At 40.9% G+C, this 20390-nt stretch overlaps 1 protein-coding gene across 4 annotated transcripts in view; it reads left to right on the plus strand.

Moving 5' to 3' along the window:
- The window catches only part of LOC146525160 (multiple epidermal growth factor-like domains protein 11), a 289529-nt gene that overhangs the window by 174245 nt on the left and 94894 nt on the right, over positions 1–20390 (plus strand). For all 4 annotated transcript variants that reach the window (XM_085154285.1, XM_085154203.1, XM_085154371.1 and 1 more), the window contains exons 7-9: positions 12494–12740; positions 16366–16486; positions 17859–17995. In XM_085154285.1, coding sequence (XP_085010411.1) covers positions 12494–12740; positions 16366–16486; positions 17859–17995 — 505 coding nt within the window. The remainder of the gene's footprint in view (positions 1–12493; positions 12741–16365; positions 16487–17858; positions 17996–20390) is intronic.

The raw sequence follows: 20390 nt of genomic DNA on the forward strand, positions 1-20390 counted from the left end.
GCATTAAAACCAACATTTTCATGGATAAGGAAGCCTAACCTGATAACCAAGAGATGAGAAACAAATTGGATGATCACTTATTGTTTTTAGTGTATTTTTATAACTGATTTAACATAACTGACCCGTTAACATAAGAGATGATAACAGAAAGCTAACACAAGAGGAGGGTTAAGCTGAGCTGAGGGTGGCTCCGCCCACAGTCTGATGTCATCTGGGTAACTTCTCTCCCAGGACCATCGTTTCTCCACATTCTGTCCTATCAGGTTACAGCTGAGTGATTAGATTTAAAATCAAATGTAAAAGTAGCTCAAAGATCAAGCTAGCGATACATGAACATTAAACTAAATTGATATATTACAGATTCAACTTTAATTCATCTGTGATGACGGCAAAGTGGCACAAACTGATTAAAATTATTCTTCGTTCCTCCTGTCATTATATTATGGTCAGCACTTAACATACTCAGAGCTGATTGAACTCTGATTAGCTGTTTTTTACATTTAACCTTTTGCATTGTCTATATCAGCGGTCCCCAACCACGCCACGGACCGGTTTATGTCCGACAACATGTGCAACGACTGGCCTTTAGGTTGTCGCAGATAAATACAACAAAATAAAACAAGTACCGGTACCAAAAAAAAGAAAGAAGATTTATTCATAACACACAGGAAAAGACCCAAAACCAAGTTAACTATATAAAAAAAAATAAAGATAAAAAACAATAAAAACCCTGAAAACCATACATTTCACACCTGAGCCTCAACTCGCGGCCCGGTCCCGGTGCGTGGCCCGGGGGTTGGGGACAGCTGGTCCATATTGTCTGTTTTGGTACCTAACGTTTTGTTTATTTTAACCTGAATGTTCCGCCCTTTGTGACTACCTGTCTATGAAAAGTGCTTGATAAATTAACTTTACTTACTTACTACTGTTCTGGAACAGGAAACGTTAATCAGCTCAGAGTTTATTTTAAATTCTGAGTTGGTTGAAGATGCTTCCTTTAACAGGGCCCAGGTCATGTGTGTTTGTGTAACTTTGTTAATTTGATCGTTAGAAATAGTGTTTTAAGTAAGAAGTTTGTCCTATTTGGTTTTGCTAGAGACAGAATTGTTACTGTAGCCACATGAAGGCAGTGGAATGCTCTTTTCCAACAGTATCAGAGTAGCTGAAAATAATCCAAAAGCCTGGTTTTTGTGCTTTATCGTATATGAGATTACAGATTTTAAAGCTCTATATGAATAAAGCTTGGCTGCAGCGAGGTTTTTCTTTCGGGATGTGGAGCTCAAACACCAGCTGGGTTGGTAAACAGCAATTTGATGTATTGAATTTACTGGTGTCAGTAAACTCCATACAGCAAGGTTAGCTACAGATTTCAGTTATCCACCCCACCTCCTTCAGAGCCAACAGTATGCAGACTCAACATATCTACTGCTCAGCTGCTCTCTGCCCATGAGGATTGACAACTTTGTTTTGGAACCCATCATGAGGGCTGGTGAGACACACCCACTTATACAGTGGTGCAGACCAACAACAGCAGAGTCGCAGTCCAGTTCCAGGAAGTTTGTGTTTTAATGCAAAGGAACCAAACACTGAAAGTTTTATTCTTGTATTGCTGTTAATCAGCTGCTTTTGAAGCCATTTTATCGTTGCCACGTGAGCAATCAATGAAAATCATTTGGTAACCATGGTAACGGAACTGTGGAGCAGGTGTAATGGGTTGTTCATGATAACGAGCATTAACCTCCTTTCTCTGACGGACTCAAATAGAGAGGAGAGTAGAATAGAATAGAATAGAATAGAATAATCCTTTGGTTGTCCCACAAGACACAGAACAGAAACACAATTTTTACATATTTACAGCCTCCTCAAATGCCTCCAAACACATGGGATTAGGATCTGAGCAAAACCTCTTCAGTCATTTACATTCAACCTACAATTTGTTTGTTAATCTGCTTCTGTCTATTTATACTGTGCAGTTGATTTGATTCTTACAGTAACACCTATACATACATATAATAATTATATTAATCTACAGTGAAGAAAATCATTATTTGACCCCTGCCAAATTTGTACATTTGCCCATGAGGTCTGCATACATCTCAAGAGGGGTTTTTGCCTCCACACTCTCACAGTCCTGGCATACTGCCTAAACAGATGAGACATGATTAGATAATGATTATCGGCTATTGACCATCCACCCGTGGTATCTCCCCCTGAACCCACTGCCACGTCCCTCCTCTGCAGCTGAGCTGCAAACTACACCCTGCGACATACTCCCATCGTCTGACATAAGCGTTATTTACAGTGTGTCTGTCTGAGTACAGTTTTCGGTTGGACAGAGGAGGAAGAGGGGTCCTCTACCGAGGGCTGTGCGATATGACCAACATCTCATATCCTGATATAAGAATTCTATCGTCCGATAACAATAGAAATCACAAAAATGAGAGGGACCACTAGGGGGACGTAAGGAAGATGGCAGCATAAGCTTGCAGCTCCCGGTCAAAACTCGAAAGAGAACCAGAATTCGAATATTTCCACCGCTAAACCGTGAAATAAATGCCATGGAAGGTGGAAGAAGGTCAAAAAGACAAGGAAACATTAAGGATTTTGTGAAACAAGTGGAGCTGCCAAGAGGAGGCAACGCAGACATGTCCGAGAACAGCGTGCAAGGCGAGCAGATGGAAGATGTAGCTAGCCACCCTCACGCAGACTTCCAGGACATCATTAAGGAAATTCACTCACTTAAAGCAGAGTTTAAAACTGAGTTTGCCACGTTTAAGAAAGACATCACACAAGAAATGAAGGACGAATTCGACAGCTTCAAGAAAGACATTAATATAAAGCTGGCAGAAACTGCGAATGAGCTAGCTAGCCATGAGACCAGACTCGAAGAAGCTGAGAAAAGACTGGAAGAGATGGAAAGGTGGAATTTGGCCGCAAACGACGCTCTAATCCAGTCGCTTCAGCAACAACGGAATATTCAGATGAAACTGGCTGACTTGGAAGGCCGTAGCCGACGGAACAACATTCGCATTTTTGGCCTAAAAGAGGGCTCTGAAGGAAACTCTGTGCTGCAGTGTGTGGAAGACTTGTTGAGAGCTGAGCTTTCGCTCCCGCCGGATTCTGCTCTAAATATTCAGCGGGCGCACAGAGCTCTGGTGCCAAAACCTGGACCAGAAAAACCTCCGCGATCGGTGGTGGTTAATTTTCTTCAGTTCTCAACCAAGGAGATGGTGCTGAAGACAGCGTGGAAGAAAAAAGTTGTACATCAGGATAAGCAGCTTTTCTTTGATCATGACTACGCTGCCGACGTGGTTCAAAAGAGGAAGGAATACGCTGGAATTAAGAAAGCCTTAAAAGAGAGAGGGATTCGCTTCCAGACGCCTCTGACCAGAATCAGGATCCACTGGGAGAGCGGCGTCAGGACATACAACAGCGGCCGGGCGGCGGCGGAGGAGCTAAGGAGGAGAGGAATACAGGTGGAGGTGCCGCAGCGGAGCGGGGAAAGCGCGATGCTGGAGGAGCGATTGCAAAACGCATTAGGATGGCAGCGATCTAACACCGAGAACTTATAAGTGAGGATACAAACATTTGAATCCGGTGGAAATGATTGAACAGTAGAATTCAGAAACTAAAGGTTCATTACTCTGTTGCTTTTCAAGGCAAGGTAGACCGGAAAGTGGTAGGTTTTCTTTTGTTTTTCTTCTTTTTTTAAGGAACCTAGGTTGGATCTCACAGGGGCCCCTAATCTGAAAGGGATATACCCCATGAACCACAGGGACGCTGTGGGTAAGAAATACGTATTTTCAGTTTCTCTTAAGTTTCTTGTTATCTTGTTCCAAGTTCTTAGAGTTAGTGTGGGATGCTATGATAGTGATAAGCCAAAAATAAAACAAAACTTAACAGTGAAAAGATGAGGAATATAACGCTGGTGTCAATGAATGTCAATGGGATGAATAACCCAATTAAAAGAAGTAAAGTGATACTTAAAATGAGAAAGCTTAATGCCAATGTAATATATCTACAGGAAACACATCTGTCGCAGGAAGAGCATGATAAATTAAAGAAATTTGGGTACAGAAATTCTTACTATAGTACTTGCAAGAAAAGTCGTAAAAGGGGGGTAGCAATACTTATTAAAAATTCAGTTAATTTTGAATGTTCTAAAGAAATTCGGGACAGTGAGGGGAGATACATTATTGTAAGAGGTAAACTAGAAGGGGAGGCGGTGACACTAATCAATCTCTATATTCCCCCTGAGAGCAACCAGCAAAATGTGAAGACTCTACTTACTACAGTCATGTCAGAATCTGAAGGGACTGTGCTGTGTGCAGGAGACTTTAATGTGGTATTCGATCATAGAATTGATACAACAAGCACAAATAGAAGTAAAAACAGCCTGGCGAGAATGGTTAATACCTTTATGAAGGAGCAGGGAATGGTTGATGTATGGAGGGAACATCACCCGCTGGATAAGGAGTATACACACTACTCAAAGACTCACAACACTTACTCAAGAATTGACTATGTCTTAATGAATAGATGGGATCTACATAGAGTAACTGAATGCACAATTGGAGTGGCAGATATTTCTGATCATTGTGCCATTCATTTAAAGCTAAATCTAAATAGTAGGCGTAGAAACACCTGTTGGAGCTCATGGAGAGAGGCGATTATCTCAGTAATCCCTAAAGAGGGAAAAGACACCGAATATTGTAACAATTACAGACCCATATCGGTTCTTAATGTGGACTACAAAATATACACATCTATAATCGCTAAGCGATATGGAGCAATTATGACAGACTTAATTAATGAAGACCAAACTGGCTTTATCTCAGGACGTAGAACTCAAGATAGTATAAGAAGGACCCTCCAGATAGTTAATTTGATACAAACAAAAAAGGGCAGTGCGGCCCTAGTAAGCCTGGATGCAGAGAAGGCTTTCGACAGTGTAGATTGGAACTTCCTATATACCGTGCTTGAAAGGTTTGGTTTTAATGACGGTGCTGTGATGTGCATCAAATCTATTTACCAATCTCCTACGGCTCGAATTAGAATCAATGGCAGCTTAACGGAGCAAATCTCTCTCGAGAGGGGTACCCGTCAGGGTTGTTGCCTCTCACCTCTTCTCTTCACCCTATATATTGAACCCCTGGCACAGGCCATCCGACAAAGTGAGGAAGTGAGAGGAATAAATATTAAAGGGGAAGACCACATCATCAGCTTATTTGCAGATGATATCATACTCTACCTAGAAGATCCAAACCAAACTTTGATTCCGATGTTTAATGTAATTAATATTTTTGCTGAACATTCGGGGTACAAAATTAATGTGACCAAAACTCAGATACTGGCTTTCAACTATTTGCCATCCGAAGAGGTTAAAAATAAGTTTAAACTGAACTGGACTGCAAAACAAATGAAATACTTGGGTGTAACTGTGACTAAACAATTGAGTGACCTTTTTAAAACAAATTATGATAGACTGACCACTCAAATTAAACACGATCTAAACCGATGGTCAACTCTTACACTAGACTTTAGTGCAAGAATCACAACAATAAAAATGAGTATCCTCCCACGGCTATTGTACTTTTTCCAATCTCTGCCAGTTAAGATCCCAGTGGAAAAATTCAAGGACTGGGATAGGCTCATCTCTAGATTTGTATGGAACGGTAAAAGGCCTAGAATAAAATACACAACATTACAACTATCTAGGAAACAAGGTGGTGTGGGACTCCCTAATCTGAAAGATTACTACCATGCGGCCCAAACCAGACCAGCGATAAAGTGGTGTGATCAGAACTTTAATGCTAAGTGGAAAGATATTGAAATAAAAGTACAGGATGTCCCAGTCCAGACATTTCTTGGAAATGAGCAACTTAAGAAAACCTTACAGCATTACCTTGATCCTATAACATCCCACACTCTAGAGATATGGTTTGGCCTAGTTAAACAAAGTAAGTTGGAAAGGGAGGTTAAGATGTTAAACTGGGTTGCCTATGTTGTTGGTGTTATACCAAGTGCTCACGACTCAGGATTCAGGAAGTGGGAACAAAAAGGAATAACAGCGATTTGTACAGTGATGAAAGATGGCCATTTGATGAGTTTCCAAGATTTAAAAGATCGGTATAATCTAGAGAAAACCGATTTTTACCGGTACCTGCAACTCAGAGACTACTTTTCAAAGGAAGTACGAAGTTCGCGTACGTCTTATGGCATGCTGAATTGCGTAATTAAATCCTATAGGGGCCTCCAATTCAAGGAAATTTCTGTACTATATAAAAATCTAAGAGAGAACACGGCAACATCAACTGAATACATAAAAAAGAAATGGGAGCAGGAAATAAAAACTGATATCTCAACTGAGGAATGGTTAGATATGTGTGAAACCCAGAACACAACGACTAACTCAAGATGCTGGAGAGAATTTGGATGGAAACATCTTACTCGATTCTTTATTACACCAAAAATCAAAAGTAAACAGACTCAAGACAGTTTGCCATGCTGGAGAAGATGTAACATGGAAGCACACCATACGCACGTGTTTTGGGAGTGCCTGAAACTGCATCATTTTTGGAAGAACGTGACTCTTGTAATAGGCAATATCTTGGGCTATCAATTACCACACAATTTTAAAACTGTATATCTTGGGAATATTAGAGAGCATGTTATGTACGATGACTTGTATTTGACAAAAATCCTGTTGATAGCTGTAAAGAAAACTATAACAAGAAACTGGTGCAAACTGGATCCGCCTTCTTCAAAAGACTGGTTAAATATTGTTGGAGAAATCTATGCAATGGAAAAAATGACTTACATTCTCAGATTAAAGGAAGATATTTTCGTTGCTAAGTGGGAGAAGTGGACATTATATGGCACCAAGGAAAACTAATGAACGAACAAAACATTTAAAGGTCTATAACTCTGTATATATCTATTGATGCTTGCCCGTATAAAAGTACGTATATAAGCTGGAGTATGTATGCTGCGGAGTAAAGGCAGGTATGCATACGGTAGTTGATTAGAATTGGCACCCACACCTTTTGTTCGCTTTAGTTCTGTTTGTTTTGACTGTGTGCTTGCATGGTTATTTATCCTGTAATGCAATACATGTCTGTGTTTAAACTGTGACAAAACTATTAATAAAAATTACAGTGTCAAAAAAAAAAAAAAAAGAAATCACAAAAATGTAACATTTTCTGTAAATTCTGTGAATCTCGGGCAGCTCGTCTTGCGGGAAGTGTTTCCAGCTGTGCGTCATGTAGCTGGAGTCGAGTGTTTTAACAGATGTATGAAACTACACATTTTTAGACATAAGTTGTAACAGACGCCGTTTTCTTTGTGAGTATTTATTACACGGCGTGCTGCGGGGAAAAGCCTGTTCTAACGTTTGAGTCTAAGGTTTATTTTTTAGCACCTGGCGGCTCTTTTTTACTTCTCAACCGTAAATAATCTGCTCTTTCACGTGATTCAGTTTATTTTGAAAAGTCTCAACAGGATCTTGAGCTTTATTGTGAAAGGTTTATGTGGAACATAAACAAGCGGACACGCGGTGCTGTTACCGTCGTTGTTGCTAACGACAACGCATAAAAACAGGCGACTGTCCGTCAGTAGTGTGGTTATATTGAATATAAGAGAAAGAGAGAACTTTAATAAATTAATATAGCCACTAAAGTGACCATCAAAACCATGAAAAAATATTACCGTAAACAGTTTATTTTGCGACACCACAAAACAAACGATAGCGTGAAATGAAACGATAGACGTTTTTTATATCGTCATCCGATATATATCGTTATATCAAACAGCCCTACCTCTACCCTTTGTAAAAAAATAGCCACAAAGACACATTACCTATTCACCTGTTAGGGAGTGGTCTTCTGTGCCGGTTTGTTGTATGGTGTTCCAAAGTGCCCAAAGAAGTCAATTAGGGACTCTTCATTTCTTAGTAAGTGAGCAAATTTTAAATTCAGCAGGGGACCAAATCATTATCTGTTGGTACGCTTACTCATGTGTTAATGTAGCAAGGGAATTTCAGTTGAGACACAATGGTATGTCGAGGTGTTACATCATTACACTGTGTAACACTTTAGCCTTGCTTAGCCTCCACACCGAGAAGATCAAGCAACTGGGCTCAACAAATTCCCCACTTTTACAGAATCATTTATACTGGAACAAAAATGAAATGTAAATGAAGCATAATTATATCAGTGATCTGAAAGGTTAAAAAGTAATTTTTCTATATTTTAATTGATTTAGATTAGTTTTCAGTTTTATTTGTCATATGCAAGTTAGCACAGGGTCAACATCGCAATGAAGACAGTCACTCAGCAGCCTGGTACAGGAGAAAAAAATAAAATAATAAAAAATAAATAGAAAAATAGTAAAGAGCAAAAAATTAAAAGAGAAAAGAGATTTTCAGTTAAGTGACTAAATATATATGTATATATAAATATATGTACACACTAGTGATTAAATAGTAAATAAATAGGAATGTGATGGCGGGGGGGTATTGCACAAGAATGAGCAGCAGTACAAACTAAACAGTAGAGGTGGGAATCACCATACATCCCACGATACGATATTATCACAATACTTAACGCACGATACGATATTATTGCAATTTTTAAAAATATTTTGCGATATTCAGATTCTGTACATAAAGGTAAACTTTATCAATATTCATTTTCTCTAATATCAAAGTCTCACACTCAGTCTTTCTCTCATTTCAGTTTTATTGTTGACAAACTGAACGGTTTGTATTACAGTCTAGTCCAACTTAACTGAATCAACCATCTGGTACAATTATAGCTATTCTGAACTATGCAGTTTATGAAAACTATGCAGCCCCTTCAGCAACTGAAGAATTTGAAAGTCAATTGAAACAAAATATAATTTTACATTAAATAAAAAAGTTTTAAACTTAATTAAAATAAAACATGTCCTAAATTAAAATAAGTAAACTGTCATGTTTATTGCTGCCAAAAAACAAGTTAAACACATTTGGACAGTGAAGGAATGTCAGGATTCTTGCTCAGAAAAAGGATCAACATGCTCTGAAGTCAGAGCACAAAAACCTTTTTGTAACAAAATATCGATTTCTGCTGTCCCTGTATCCATACATTATTAGCAAACAAAATATCACCATACTACACAGTATCCATTTTTTCCCCCACCCCTACTAAACAGTACAAAAGTTTTTTAGTAGCAGTTGTTACAGTATTGCACTTTTTTAAATATAAATATCAATAAAGTTGAGTGACCAGTGCAGATTAAACAGAGTACTTGTGAAGCTGCAGGGTAGCTTCTGAGTGCGTCCTGTGGACTGTGTGTGTGTGTTTAAGTGTTGTGGTTGAGGTGTCGTATGGCTTGACGGTAAAAACTGTTTTTAAGTCTTGTAGTCCGAGCAGACAGACTCCTGTAACGTCTGCCAGATGGTAACAAGGAGAACAGCTGATGTGCTGGGTGGCTGTGGTCCTTGATGATGCTGTGAGCTTTACGGAGGCATCGCTGGAGGTAAATGTCCTGAATGGCAGGAAGCCTCGTGCCAGTGATGTGCTCTGCTGCCTTCACCACCCTCTGTAGTGCTTTACGGCTGCTGGCAGAGCAGCTTCAGCAGCTCGTCAGCAAGCTCTCGATTGCACACCTGTAGAAATTTGAGGTGATGTTGGCGTTCATGCCAAACTTCCTCAGCCTCCTCAGGAAGTAGAGTCGCTGGCGAGCTTTCCTGATAGCAGTGTCTGTGTGAAGGGTCCAGGAGAAGTCCTCGGTGATGTTGACTCCAAGGAACTTGAAGCTGCTGACCCTTTCGACCTTGACACCATTGATGTGGATGGGCTGGTGTCCCCTGACTGGTCGTTTCCGGTAGTCCACTATCATCTCTCTAGTGTTGCTGATGTTGAGAGTCAGGTTATTTTCCAGACACCACTCGTACAGCACCATCACCTCCTCTCTATAGGCCGTCTCACCATTGCCTGTGATGAGGCCTATGATGGTTGTGTCATCCGCAAACTTGATGATGGTGTTGGACTCACAACCCTGTGGCGTACCTGTGTTTAAGATGAGTGATGAGGAGGTGTGCTTACCAACTCTCACCACCTGGGGCCTGTTTATGAGGAAGTGTAGAATCCATCTGCAGATTGGTGTTCCCAGCCCAAGGTCGACGAGCTTCGTGGCAAGTTTCAAGGGGATGATGGTGTTAAATGCAGAGCTGTAGTCGATGAAGAGCATCCTTGCATATGTATTCCCTTTTTCCAGGTGAGTGAGGCTGGTGTGCGTTGCCAGGGCGATGGCATCCTCTGTGGCTCTGTTTGTCCGATAGGCAAACTGAAGAGGGTCCAGTGTGTCAGGGAGGGAGGAGCAGATGTGACCTTTGACCAGCCGCTCCAGGCACTTCATGATGACGGATGTCAGTGCAACAGGACGGTAGTCATTCAGACAGGAGACCACTGATTTTTTGAAACAGGAATGATGGTGGATGCTTTGAGGGACGTGGGGACCACTGACTGCCTCAGGGAGAGGTTGAAGATGTTGGAGAACACCTCTGCCAGCTGGTTGGCGCATGCTGAGAAGCCGGCCTGGGATGCCGTCCGGTCCTGGAGCTTTGTGAGGATTTACCTTTTTAAAAGTCCAGCTCACAGCTTCTGTTTTCAGAGTTAAAGTTACAGCCTCACTGTCCTCCTGAGGGTCGAGGATCTGCTCTCTGTTGTCTGAAGTTGTTGAGCTCGTCTGCGAGAGATGCCGTGGGCTGAACACTGACTGTGTTGACCTTCTTGTAGTCAGTGATGCGGCGCAGTCCATCCCACAGTCGCCTGGTGTCATAGCTGTGGTAGCTGGACTCACTTTGTCCCTGTAGTCCTTTCTGGCCTTTTTTATGGACTTTCGTAGGTCATACCTGGCTGCTTTATATGCATCAGCATCCCCGGAGTTAAAGGCAGAGGTCCGCACTTTTAGCTTGGCACATATTTACCCAGGCTTTCTGATTTGGATATATGCGGACTGTGGTTTTTGTGATGGGAACATCCATGCACTTTCCAATATTATATATCCAAGATTAGTGTTTCGAGTAAATGCTGCATAATTATCTCAGGTGAAGTGAGAGTGAAGTTTCTATTGTAGTTTCTCCAGCATTTTTTTTTTTTATAATTTCTTTTCTTAAAATTTTTTTTATGTATTATTTATGCAAGTTTCAAAATTTTTACACATTCACAAACAGCAGGACAGAGGAACACAGACAATAAAGACAATAACAAAAAAAAAATCAAAAACAAAACACAGGAACAAACAAACAAACAAACAAACAAAAACAGCAACAAACCCCACAACAGGGTACACGGCCAGCACTTATTAAGAACAGCAGAGGAAAAAAAAGCAACTGGTATACATGTCAAACAACTCACAATCCAGTGAGTCCAATCCACAAGATCAAATCCACAAGATCAAATCCACAAGATCAAATCCAAAGATCGCTAGGAGGAGCCAATAACAATTATGCAATAACAGCTATGGGTAACAGCTCAGAATGAAAGCAGTTAAAACAACGTGGTCAGGACCCAGGGCGTGAACTGTCCTTCTTAATGTGGTCTATAAAGGGCCCCCATATCTTCCTGAACTTCTCCATGGAATCAGACGTAGAGAACCGAATTTCTTCCAGGTATAAACAGGAGACCATCTCCTCGAGCCACCTCTTGAAGCAGGGAGGGGAGGCAGATTTCCACTCCCCCAGAATCAGACGTTTGGCAATCACCATACCAAACATGAGGACCTGTTGAACAGCAAAGGGAAGTGCCAAGGAGTCGCTGGAGCAGCCCAGGATCACCATAAGACAGTCAGGATACAGTTGCCTATTGTAAACAATGCTATAGAAACTAAAAATACTAGACCAAAAGGCTGTAAGCGTAGAACAGGACCAAAATAGATGGCCAAGAGTACCGTCCACAAGTTTACATTTATCACATTTGGGGGAAACGTTAGGAAAAATCTTGTTCAATTTGGTTTTGGAATAGTGCAGTCTATGGACTCCAGCATTTGTTTTTAATTGAAAATACATTGCTACCACACTGTGACTAAGAATAGAAGTCCTGGCAGTTTCCTGAAAAAGTGCACAACATGTTTATCTGTTCAAGACTTTCCTGATGTTATAGCACACTAAGTGGCTGCTTCAGGCCAGTTTCCATGTTTACAGTGGCAAAAAACGTTTTTATTATTTACTATTTTAGGCCTATTCTGTACTACTGAGTTGGTCTGTTTTGTGTTTTTTTTGTTTTTAATTTTGCTCAGTTTATAATAAAGCTCAGTTGCTCAGGTTGTGTTTCATGTCAGACTGACAAAGCTGTGACACCATGAGTGCAGTAGGTTCCTCGCTTCACGACTCCTCACTGCAATTGTGAATTTGCTGTTGGAAATTAAAAGTAAATAATCCGTTGTGTGGCTTCACACTTTATAGCTTTAAATAATGTTTAATGACTCATCCAGTCCCTTTTCTTTACAGGCTGCGAGAGTGACTTTTGGGGTCCACACTGCAGTAACCGCTGTCAGTGCCGCAACGGTGCCAAATGTAACCCGATAACAGGAGCGTGTGTCTGCACTGATGGCTACCAGGGCTGGCGCTGTGAGGAGCACTGTGACCCCAAATTCTATGGCAAAGACTGCCTGCTGGAGTGCCAGTGCCTTAATGGCGCTACCTGCCATCACCAGACTGGCGAGTGCCTCTGCGCACCTGGATACACTGGGGCCTTGTGAGTTGAGTAACATTAAATAGGGCTGCATTTCTTTCAATATGACAAACAGCTTGTTGATAATTAATATATTATTTTAATGCATTTGACTGTTTTAAATGCATATGATTTATTTAAACAGTTACAAATCTGAATATTAGCATACAACATATAACATATCCACATTTTCTACACATTTCTATTTCCGTCAAGTCTAAAAGTAAAAACAATGCTTTGGTGTCCATACTTTCAAATTTGGGCAGAAAATTATGTAGCAGCATTACAATCTACACTACCAATCAAAAGTGTGGGCACACCTTCCCATTTAATATATTTTCATGACTATTTACATTGTCGATTCTCACTGAAGGCATCAAGACTATGGATGAACACATATGGAAATATGTGGTAAACAAGAAAGTGTGAATTAACTCTTCAAAAAAGCTTCCCTTTGCTTTGATTACTGCTTTGCACACTCTTGGCATTCTCTCAATGAATTCTCTCCAGCTGCACCATTGCACACAAAAAGGCACTTCATGGGGTCATTAATATCCAATCATCCATCTTCATCTGCTTTATCCGAGGCCGGGTCGCGGGGGCAGCAGCCTAAGCAAAGAGGCCCAGACCTCCCTCTCCCCAGCCACCTCCTCCAGCTCATCCGGGGGAACACCAAGGCGTTCCCAGGCCAGCCGAGAGATATAATCTCTCCAGCGTGTCCTGGGTCTGCCCCGGGGCCTCCTCCCGGTGGGACATGCCTGGAACACCTCACCCAGGAGGCGCCCAGGAGGCATCCTTGTCAGATGCCCGAACCACCTCAGCTGGCTCCTTTTGATGTGGAGCAGCAGCAGCTCTACTCTGAGCCCCTCCCGAACAGCCAAACTTCTCACCCTATCTCTAAGGGAGAGGCCAGCCACCCTTCGGAGGAAACCCATTTCCGCCGCTTGTATCCGCGATCTCGTCCTTTCAGTCACTACCCACAGCTCGTGGCCATAGGTGAGGGTAGGGACGTAGATCGACCGGTAAATTGAGAGCTTCGCTTTTACACTCAGCTCCCTCTTCACCACGACGGACCGGTGCAGCGTCCGCATCACTGCAGCTGCAGCCCCAATCCGTCTGTCGATCTCCGGCTCCCTTCTCCCATCACTCGCGAACAAGACCCCGAGATACTTGAACTCCTCCACTTGGGGCAGGAACTCATCCCCGACCCGGAGTGGGCACTCCACCCTTTTCCGGCTGAGAACCATGGCCTCAGATTTGGAGGTGCTGATCCTCATTCCCGCTGCTTCACACTCGGCTGCGAACCGTTCCAGTGCGAGCTGGAGGCCCTCACCCGATGAAGCCAACAGAACCACATCATCCATTCATTAATATGGCCCAAAAAATCACTGAACATCCTCTTCCCTCCCTGAAGGACCTGTACAGCACTCACTGTCTCAAAGGGGCATGCAGCATCCTACTGGACTGTACACAGCCAGGACACCGGGTGTTTAAGCTCAGAGATCCATGCTGCAGACAAACAGACTCAAGGACAGATTTTACGACAGGGCAATGCTACGAGCTGACCTGATTGGCTACTTCGTTGGACTTTTTGGGGGAAAAATAATAATGTGCAATAAACATTCACTTACTGTTTTTGCTCATACCTTTCTTGCACTTTTTTAAAGCCACTTTAAAGTCCACTGTGTTGTGTTTGTTGTGTTGACTTGTGCTGATATGGGACAGTTTCCAATTTCATTGAACTATTGTAGTAAGTAAGACTGTGCAATGACAAAGAAAGAGTTATCTTATCTTACGAGGTCGTCACCTGAAATGGTTTTCCAACAGTCTTGAAGGAGTTCCCAGAGATGCTGAGCTCTTGTTGGCCCTTTTGCCTTCACTCTGCGGTCCCTCTCATCCCAAACCATCTCCATTGGGTTTAGGTCAGGTGACTGTGGAGGCCGGGCCACTCCATCACTCTCCTTCTTGGTCAAATAGCCCTCACACAGCCTGGAGGTGTGTTTGGGGTCATTGTCCTGTTGAAGAATAAATGATGGTCCAACTAAACGCAAACTGGATGTGATGGCATGTTGCTGCAGGATGCTGTGGTAGCCATGCTGGTTCAGTGTGCCTCCAGCTTTGAATAAATCCTCAACAGTGTCAGCAGCAAAGCACTCCCACACCATCACACCTCCTCAGTGCTTCATGTTGGGAACCATGGATGTAGAGATCATCTGGTCACCTTTTCGGCGTCGCACAAAGACACGATCGGTGGAACCAAAGATCTCAAATTTGGACTCATCAGACCAAAGCTCAGATGGTCTAATGTCCATTTCTTGTGTTTCATGGCCCAAACAAATCTCTTCTGCTTGTTGCTTTTCCTTAGGTCATTGAATAGAAAGCGATATTTTTAAGTGTTTCAATTTCACGCAGTCTCCTCTGAACAGTTGATGTAAAGACGTGTCTGCTACTGGAACTCTGTGTGGCATTGATCTGTGACTCTTGGTCTTCCTTTCCTGGGGCGGTCCTCATGTGAGCCACTTTTATTGTAGCTCTTGATGGTTTTTGTGACTGTACTTGGAGACACATTCAAAGTTTTTGCAATTTTCCAGACTGACTCTCATTTCATAATATGAATTCTAACAGTTGTCAAATAGAGCTGCCAGCTGTGTACCAACCTGACTTCTGCACAACACAACTGAGTGTCCCAACCCCATTAAGAAGTCAAGAAACTCCACAAATGAACCCTGACAAGCCACAGCTGTGAAGTGAAAACCATTTCAGGGGACTGCATCATGAAGCTCATTGAGAGAAGACCAAGGTTTTTGCAGCCATAGACCCGATATGTGTCATCCTTACATTAAGACCAGATGAGGCTTCGGCAAACAGTATATGGTTCATCCAGGTCAGCTGCATCTCAGGTCCTGTGTTATTGGATTTTTTCCTATTTCTGGAGGACATGACTTTCAGTTATTGTTCATCTTTACAGCTGCCATTTCTTCTTTTATCAATCTCTTAAGGACACATTGCACACAGCTGAGATAAGTTTTTGGCCAGCTTTGAGAATCCCCTTGTTGGTGATTGTTTATGCCTTCTCTCTTTTCTCTGTGATATTGTCGGGTCTTTATCTTACAGTTTAAAGCACTTTGAGGCAACTGTTCACAATTGAATTGTCAGATTGTGTTATCTTTGTAACAGACCACTTTAAAATAAAAAAGAAAAGAAAATGAGAGCTTCCTCAAGCCTCGCATCGTACTGTAAATAAATGGTCATGTTCCATGTCATTAAATCGATCTGTATCATTTGCTCTCATTTCCCCTTTCCAGCTGTTTTAGGATTTGCCATTAAGCTGTCAGGTATAATGATGATTTGGGAAGTCTATAAACATATCACAGCTTATTCCTGCCACTGAAAAGAAAGAATTAAGCAGACATTATTTGTTTGTTAGTAAGTTTTGATATAAATATTTTCTTCAGAGTGACAACAGTTGAAATGACTTCTAGTGCTCTTCTATTTTCTCTTCTGATAAACTCTTTCATAAGTTACTGAAATAACCTAAAGTATAAATGTTCCTCTAGCTGTATTAACCTCCCACTTGTCTGTGTCAAACCTTTGAGCTTTGTCAGTGATTAAAAGCTTCACCACCTGTTCCTGCTTCGTGTCCCTCCAGCTGTGAGGAACCGTGTCCTCCAGGTAAACATGGCCCCCTGTGTGAGCATCACTGTCCCTGTCAGAACGGTGGAACGTGTCACCACGTCACTGGGGAGTGTTCCTGTCCTGCTGGCTGGATGGTGAGGACTACATCACACGTGCAAAAGCAGATATGCATCATACAACTAATCTGCCTAAAAGAATATTTAAGGATTAGCAACAGTTAAGCGCCATGATACTGTGTTATAAAATATACCTTCTTAAAAAACTTTTTTATGCCACATTTTAAGTGACAAAAATGTATCAATCATCATTTTATCAACATGTGGCATTGGCTGCTGGGTCACACTCTTCATTTTGTAATAGTTTGGTCAAATGTTTTGTTTTTATCTGAATTAACTGGCAGGAAAATGTTACAATAGCAGAAAATTCTGGCTCTCATTTGGGCCTAAATTATTCTGCACATAGACCAATGCAGTACATAAATGTTCGCATTGGTCCAATCTTGAGCTGAAATACTGTGTCTGTGATAGTTTTCAATGTAAATTAGTTTCATTTATTTGCTGTATTGTAAGATTAACATTAGCTTCACTAATTCTGCAGCAAGCCTCTCTTCTTGTAACTTGAACTTGAAAACAGAAAAGTGTTTCCATCTATTTGTGGTACAGTTGCCCACAGCTTCACTCTGTTCCTGCCCCCACAGTAGTCTTTGAAAGCTTTACCAAGTGTTGCACTTTACTGTGCCACATTTTAAATTAGGAACGAGATTTTCTTATTGCAAGTTAGTTTGATTTAGTTCGTTTTAATTAACATTAAGCTATGATTTCCATGCAGCAGCCTGTTTTTATCCCAGGGTAAATATTCGCCTCATGCCAGAAGTCACAAAGACAGGAAGTGTTCTTTGGCGTCGGTATATTACAAATATGTCAACCAGAGTCAGTATTTTGTCCTGCAACACGTGAAGCTCTGGGAGTGAGGCTGTAATATTTCTGTCTATGTCTTCCTGCAACAGCTCACCTCCCATGAGATTTCTCTTAGTCACGTCGTCGTTAGCATCACATTGTCAGACACCAAGTACTTTTACTTTGAAGTGGGTAGTTACCACATGGGATTACATTGCATGTATCCAGTTATAACAGTGTTGCTTACTTTTTATTGGACTGATTCCAGAGATTTTTGTTCCTCGTTTTACTTTAGATGGAAAAATGAGACATCAGAGTTTTTCAAATAACAGAATCTACCTTTAAAGAATTGTGAAGTGTAAAGTTTCATATATTAAACTATTTGTCTTAGTTTAAATTCATTTGAGTTTTTTTCCCATAAATTCAAGTTTAAATCGAGGCATAAACATGAACCAAGAGTTTTTCTGTGACTAGAGAAGTTTGAAACTGCTCACTGGATACTGTTGACATCACTGTCATTACCTAATTTGCTAATAATTAATATGTTTGATATGTCGCTTCCTTCCGAGACATGTTTGATGCGTAAACGTGATATATTCTTCTCCATCAGGGTCCAGTGTGTGCCCAGCCGTGTCCATTTGGATCTTTTGGCATTAATTGCTCCCAGGAGTGCACGTGTCGTAACGGAGGGCTATGTGACCACATCAGCGGTCAGTGCCAGTGCACAGCTGGCTACATTGGAGAAAGGTACAGCCTAAAATTATGGATATAGGATGAAAGTTTACTGTACTCCATGGGGAAATTGGGTGATTGCACCTAAAAAACATGAGCAACAATGATGAGCAACATGCAGTAAACAGTAAATACAGTGGCCAGATACAAATACTACAGTGTGGCAACACAAATTTTAACAGTTATCTTTGACTGAGGTTTTTTTTAGGTTTCTTTGTGTGTGTGTGTGTGTGAGTCATACACAGTATAAACCATTATAAATGAAGCATTCAGAACCAAAAAGTGTTTTCATTTATTAATCTATGACCATCTTCCTGTCTTTAATTGTTAGAAGTATTTCTAGAGAAATTGGATGAGCTGATGCTAATGTTGGACTTGTTCTGTTGCTAGAGGTTAAGAGTTTAAGGGGGATAGCATGAAAGTGTTTAATATTTTCAATAAGCAATCAAATGCTTTTACTTTAACAAAGTGAGAGTATTCAATTCCTTTACTGTAACTATTCAAAGACTTTTATTTGGAAAATTTGACTCCGACATGCTTAACAGAATAACTTCCTGTATCAAAATAAGCTTTTTCTGAAATGTTAACAAATTGTAAAGGCTAATGGGCTTCCATTAAAAACTGAGGGCGTTTTTATTAACTTTAAAGCTTTCTAGCAGTAGCAGAAAAAATTCATAACTACAACATTTTTCAAACAATGGCATGCTGCCATGTTCAACATAATGTGTTCTTACTACTTGTGACATACAGAGCTCTCCATAGAACACACTATATATGACAAAGGATGTTCCAAATAGGCGTCATATACTCAAACATATGCCTGCTATATGGTCTTGTATGCCTGTTGACAGGCTCTGGGAAAGGATATGTGAACACCTATCAGGTGAGAGCGATCGATTGTTGCTAGCTGTAGCTTGTGGGGTGCACTTCAAAGGGGGTTGATATGTGTGCATGGGTGTCTTTGTGTCATTGGTGGGTGGGTCAGTCAGTGGGTTGGGTGTGTGCGTGTCCATTTGTCCAATGTGTCCATTTCAGGCTTTGTCTCTTCAATGCCTGCAATGGACACTCATGCAGACGTTGCAGTGAGCTGCAGTACCAGGAGAGAGAGATTTTATTTCAAGCCAACAGAAAAGAAAAAACAAAAAAAACCCACAAGAGTGCATTTTAAAGTGAGCCAACTTAATGGTTTGTGACGTAGAAGGACCGTGGGATGTACCTCGTACCTTATTTGGTCACTTCTCGGCTTTATATATATGATCTCCTCCTGCTGGTACTGCATCGTCTGACTGGTGAGTGATATGTTTTTTGTTTTTATTGATTAGCATTCAAATATCTCAGTGAAGACAGAACAAAGATTTACCACAAAGCAAGAAAGCATGAGACAAGGCTAATCAAAAGGTATTGGCTGAAGCATTTGCTTATTACGCCAACCCTTTTAACAAAAGATCTTTTAGCATGCAGCTCCTGTACACAGGGCTCGAAGCAAATAATAAAATTCAATTCAATTCAATTCAATTTCATTTATATAGCGCCAAATCACAACAAATGGCGCCTCAAGGCGCTTCATAGATACAGAGAAAAGCCCAACAATCATATGACCCCCTATGAGCAAGCACTTTGGCGACAGTGGGAAGGAAAAACTCCCTTTTAACAGGAAGAAACCTCCGGCAGAACCAGGCTCAGGGAGGGGCGGGGCCATCTGCTGCGACCGGTTGGGGTGAGAGAAGGCAAACACAGCAAAAACAAAACAAACAAACAAACAAACAAGAAAAAAACAAAAAAACAGAAAACTTTCCACCTTAGTAAGTAACTACATCAAAGCAAAAGAATCAAGAGGTTTTTTTGTTTTTTGTTTTTGTTTTTTTTCTGCTCTTTTCATTCTTGATATATATATTTTTCTAATACTCTATTTTTAAACATATTTTTAAACAAGGAAAATGAACTCCACCTTTTTAAATCACTGTCATAACTATTCCACAGGTTAACTCCTCTAACAGAAACACATCTCTGCTTTATATTTGTCCTTATCTTGTTTTTTTTTAAGAAATCTGTTCCCCTTAAGTCATATTGACTCTTTCTGACTTTGAACAGCTTCTGAGTACTGGGGCAAAGCAAGTTATTTTGTGCTTTATACATTATCTGTGCCATTTTATATTCAACTAAATCATAAAATTTCAGGGTATTCAGATTAATAAACAAAATGTTACTTGGTTCTATATAGTTTGATTGGTTTATAATTCTTATAGCTCTTTTTTGCAACTTGAAAATAGGAAGAGTGTTCGTTTTATATGCATTACCCCATATCTCCAGACAGTAAGTCATATATGGAAGCAACAGAGTACAATAGAGTGTGTATAATGATGTTTTGTTCAGGACATGCTTTGTTTTATAGAGAATAGCAATGGTTTTT

Source organism: Neolamprologus multifasciatus, chromosome 1 (assembly GCF_963576455.1).
Source record: "Neolamprologus multifasciatus chromosome 1, fNeoMul1.2, whole genome shotgun sequence".
Lineage (NCBI taxonomy): Eukaryota > Metazoa > Chordata > Actinopteri > Cichliformes > Cichlidae > Neolamprologus > Neolamprologus multifasciatus.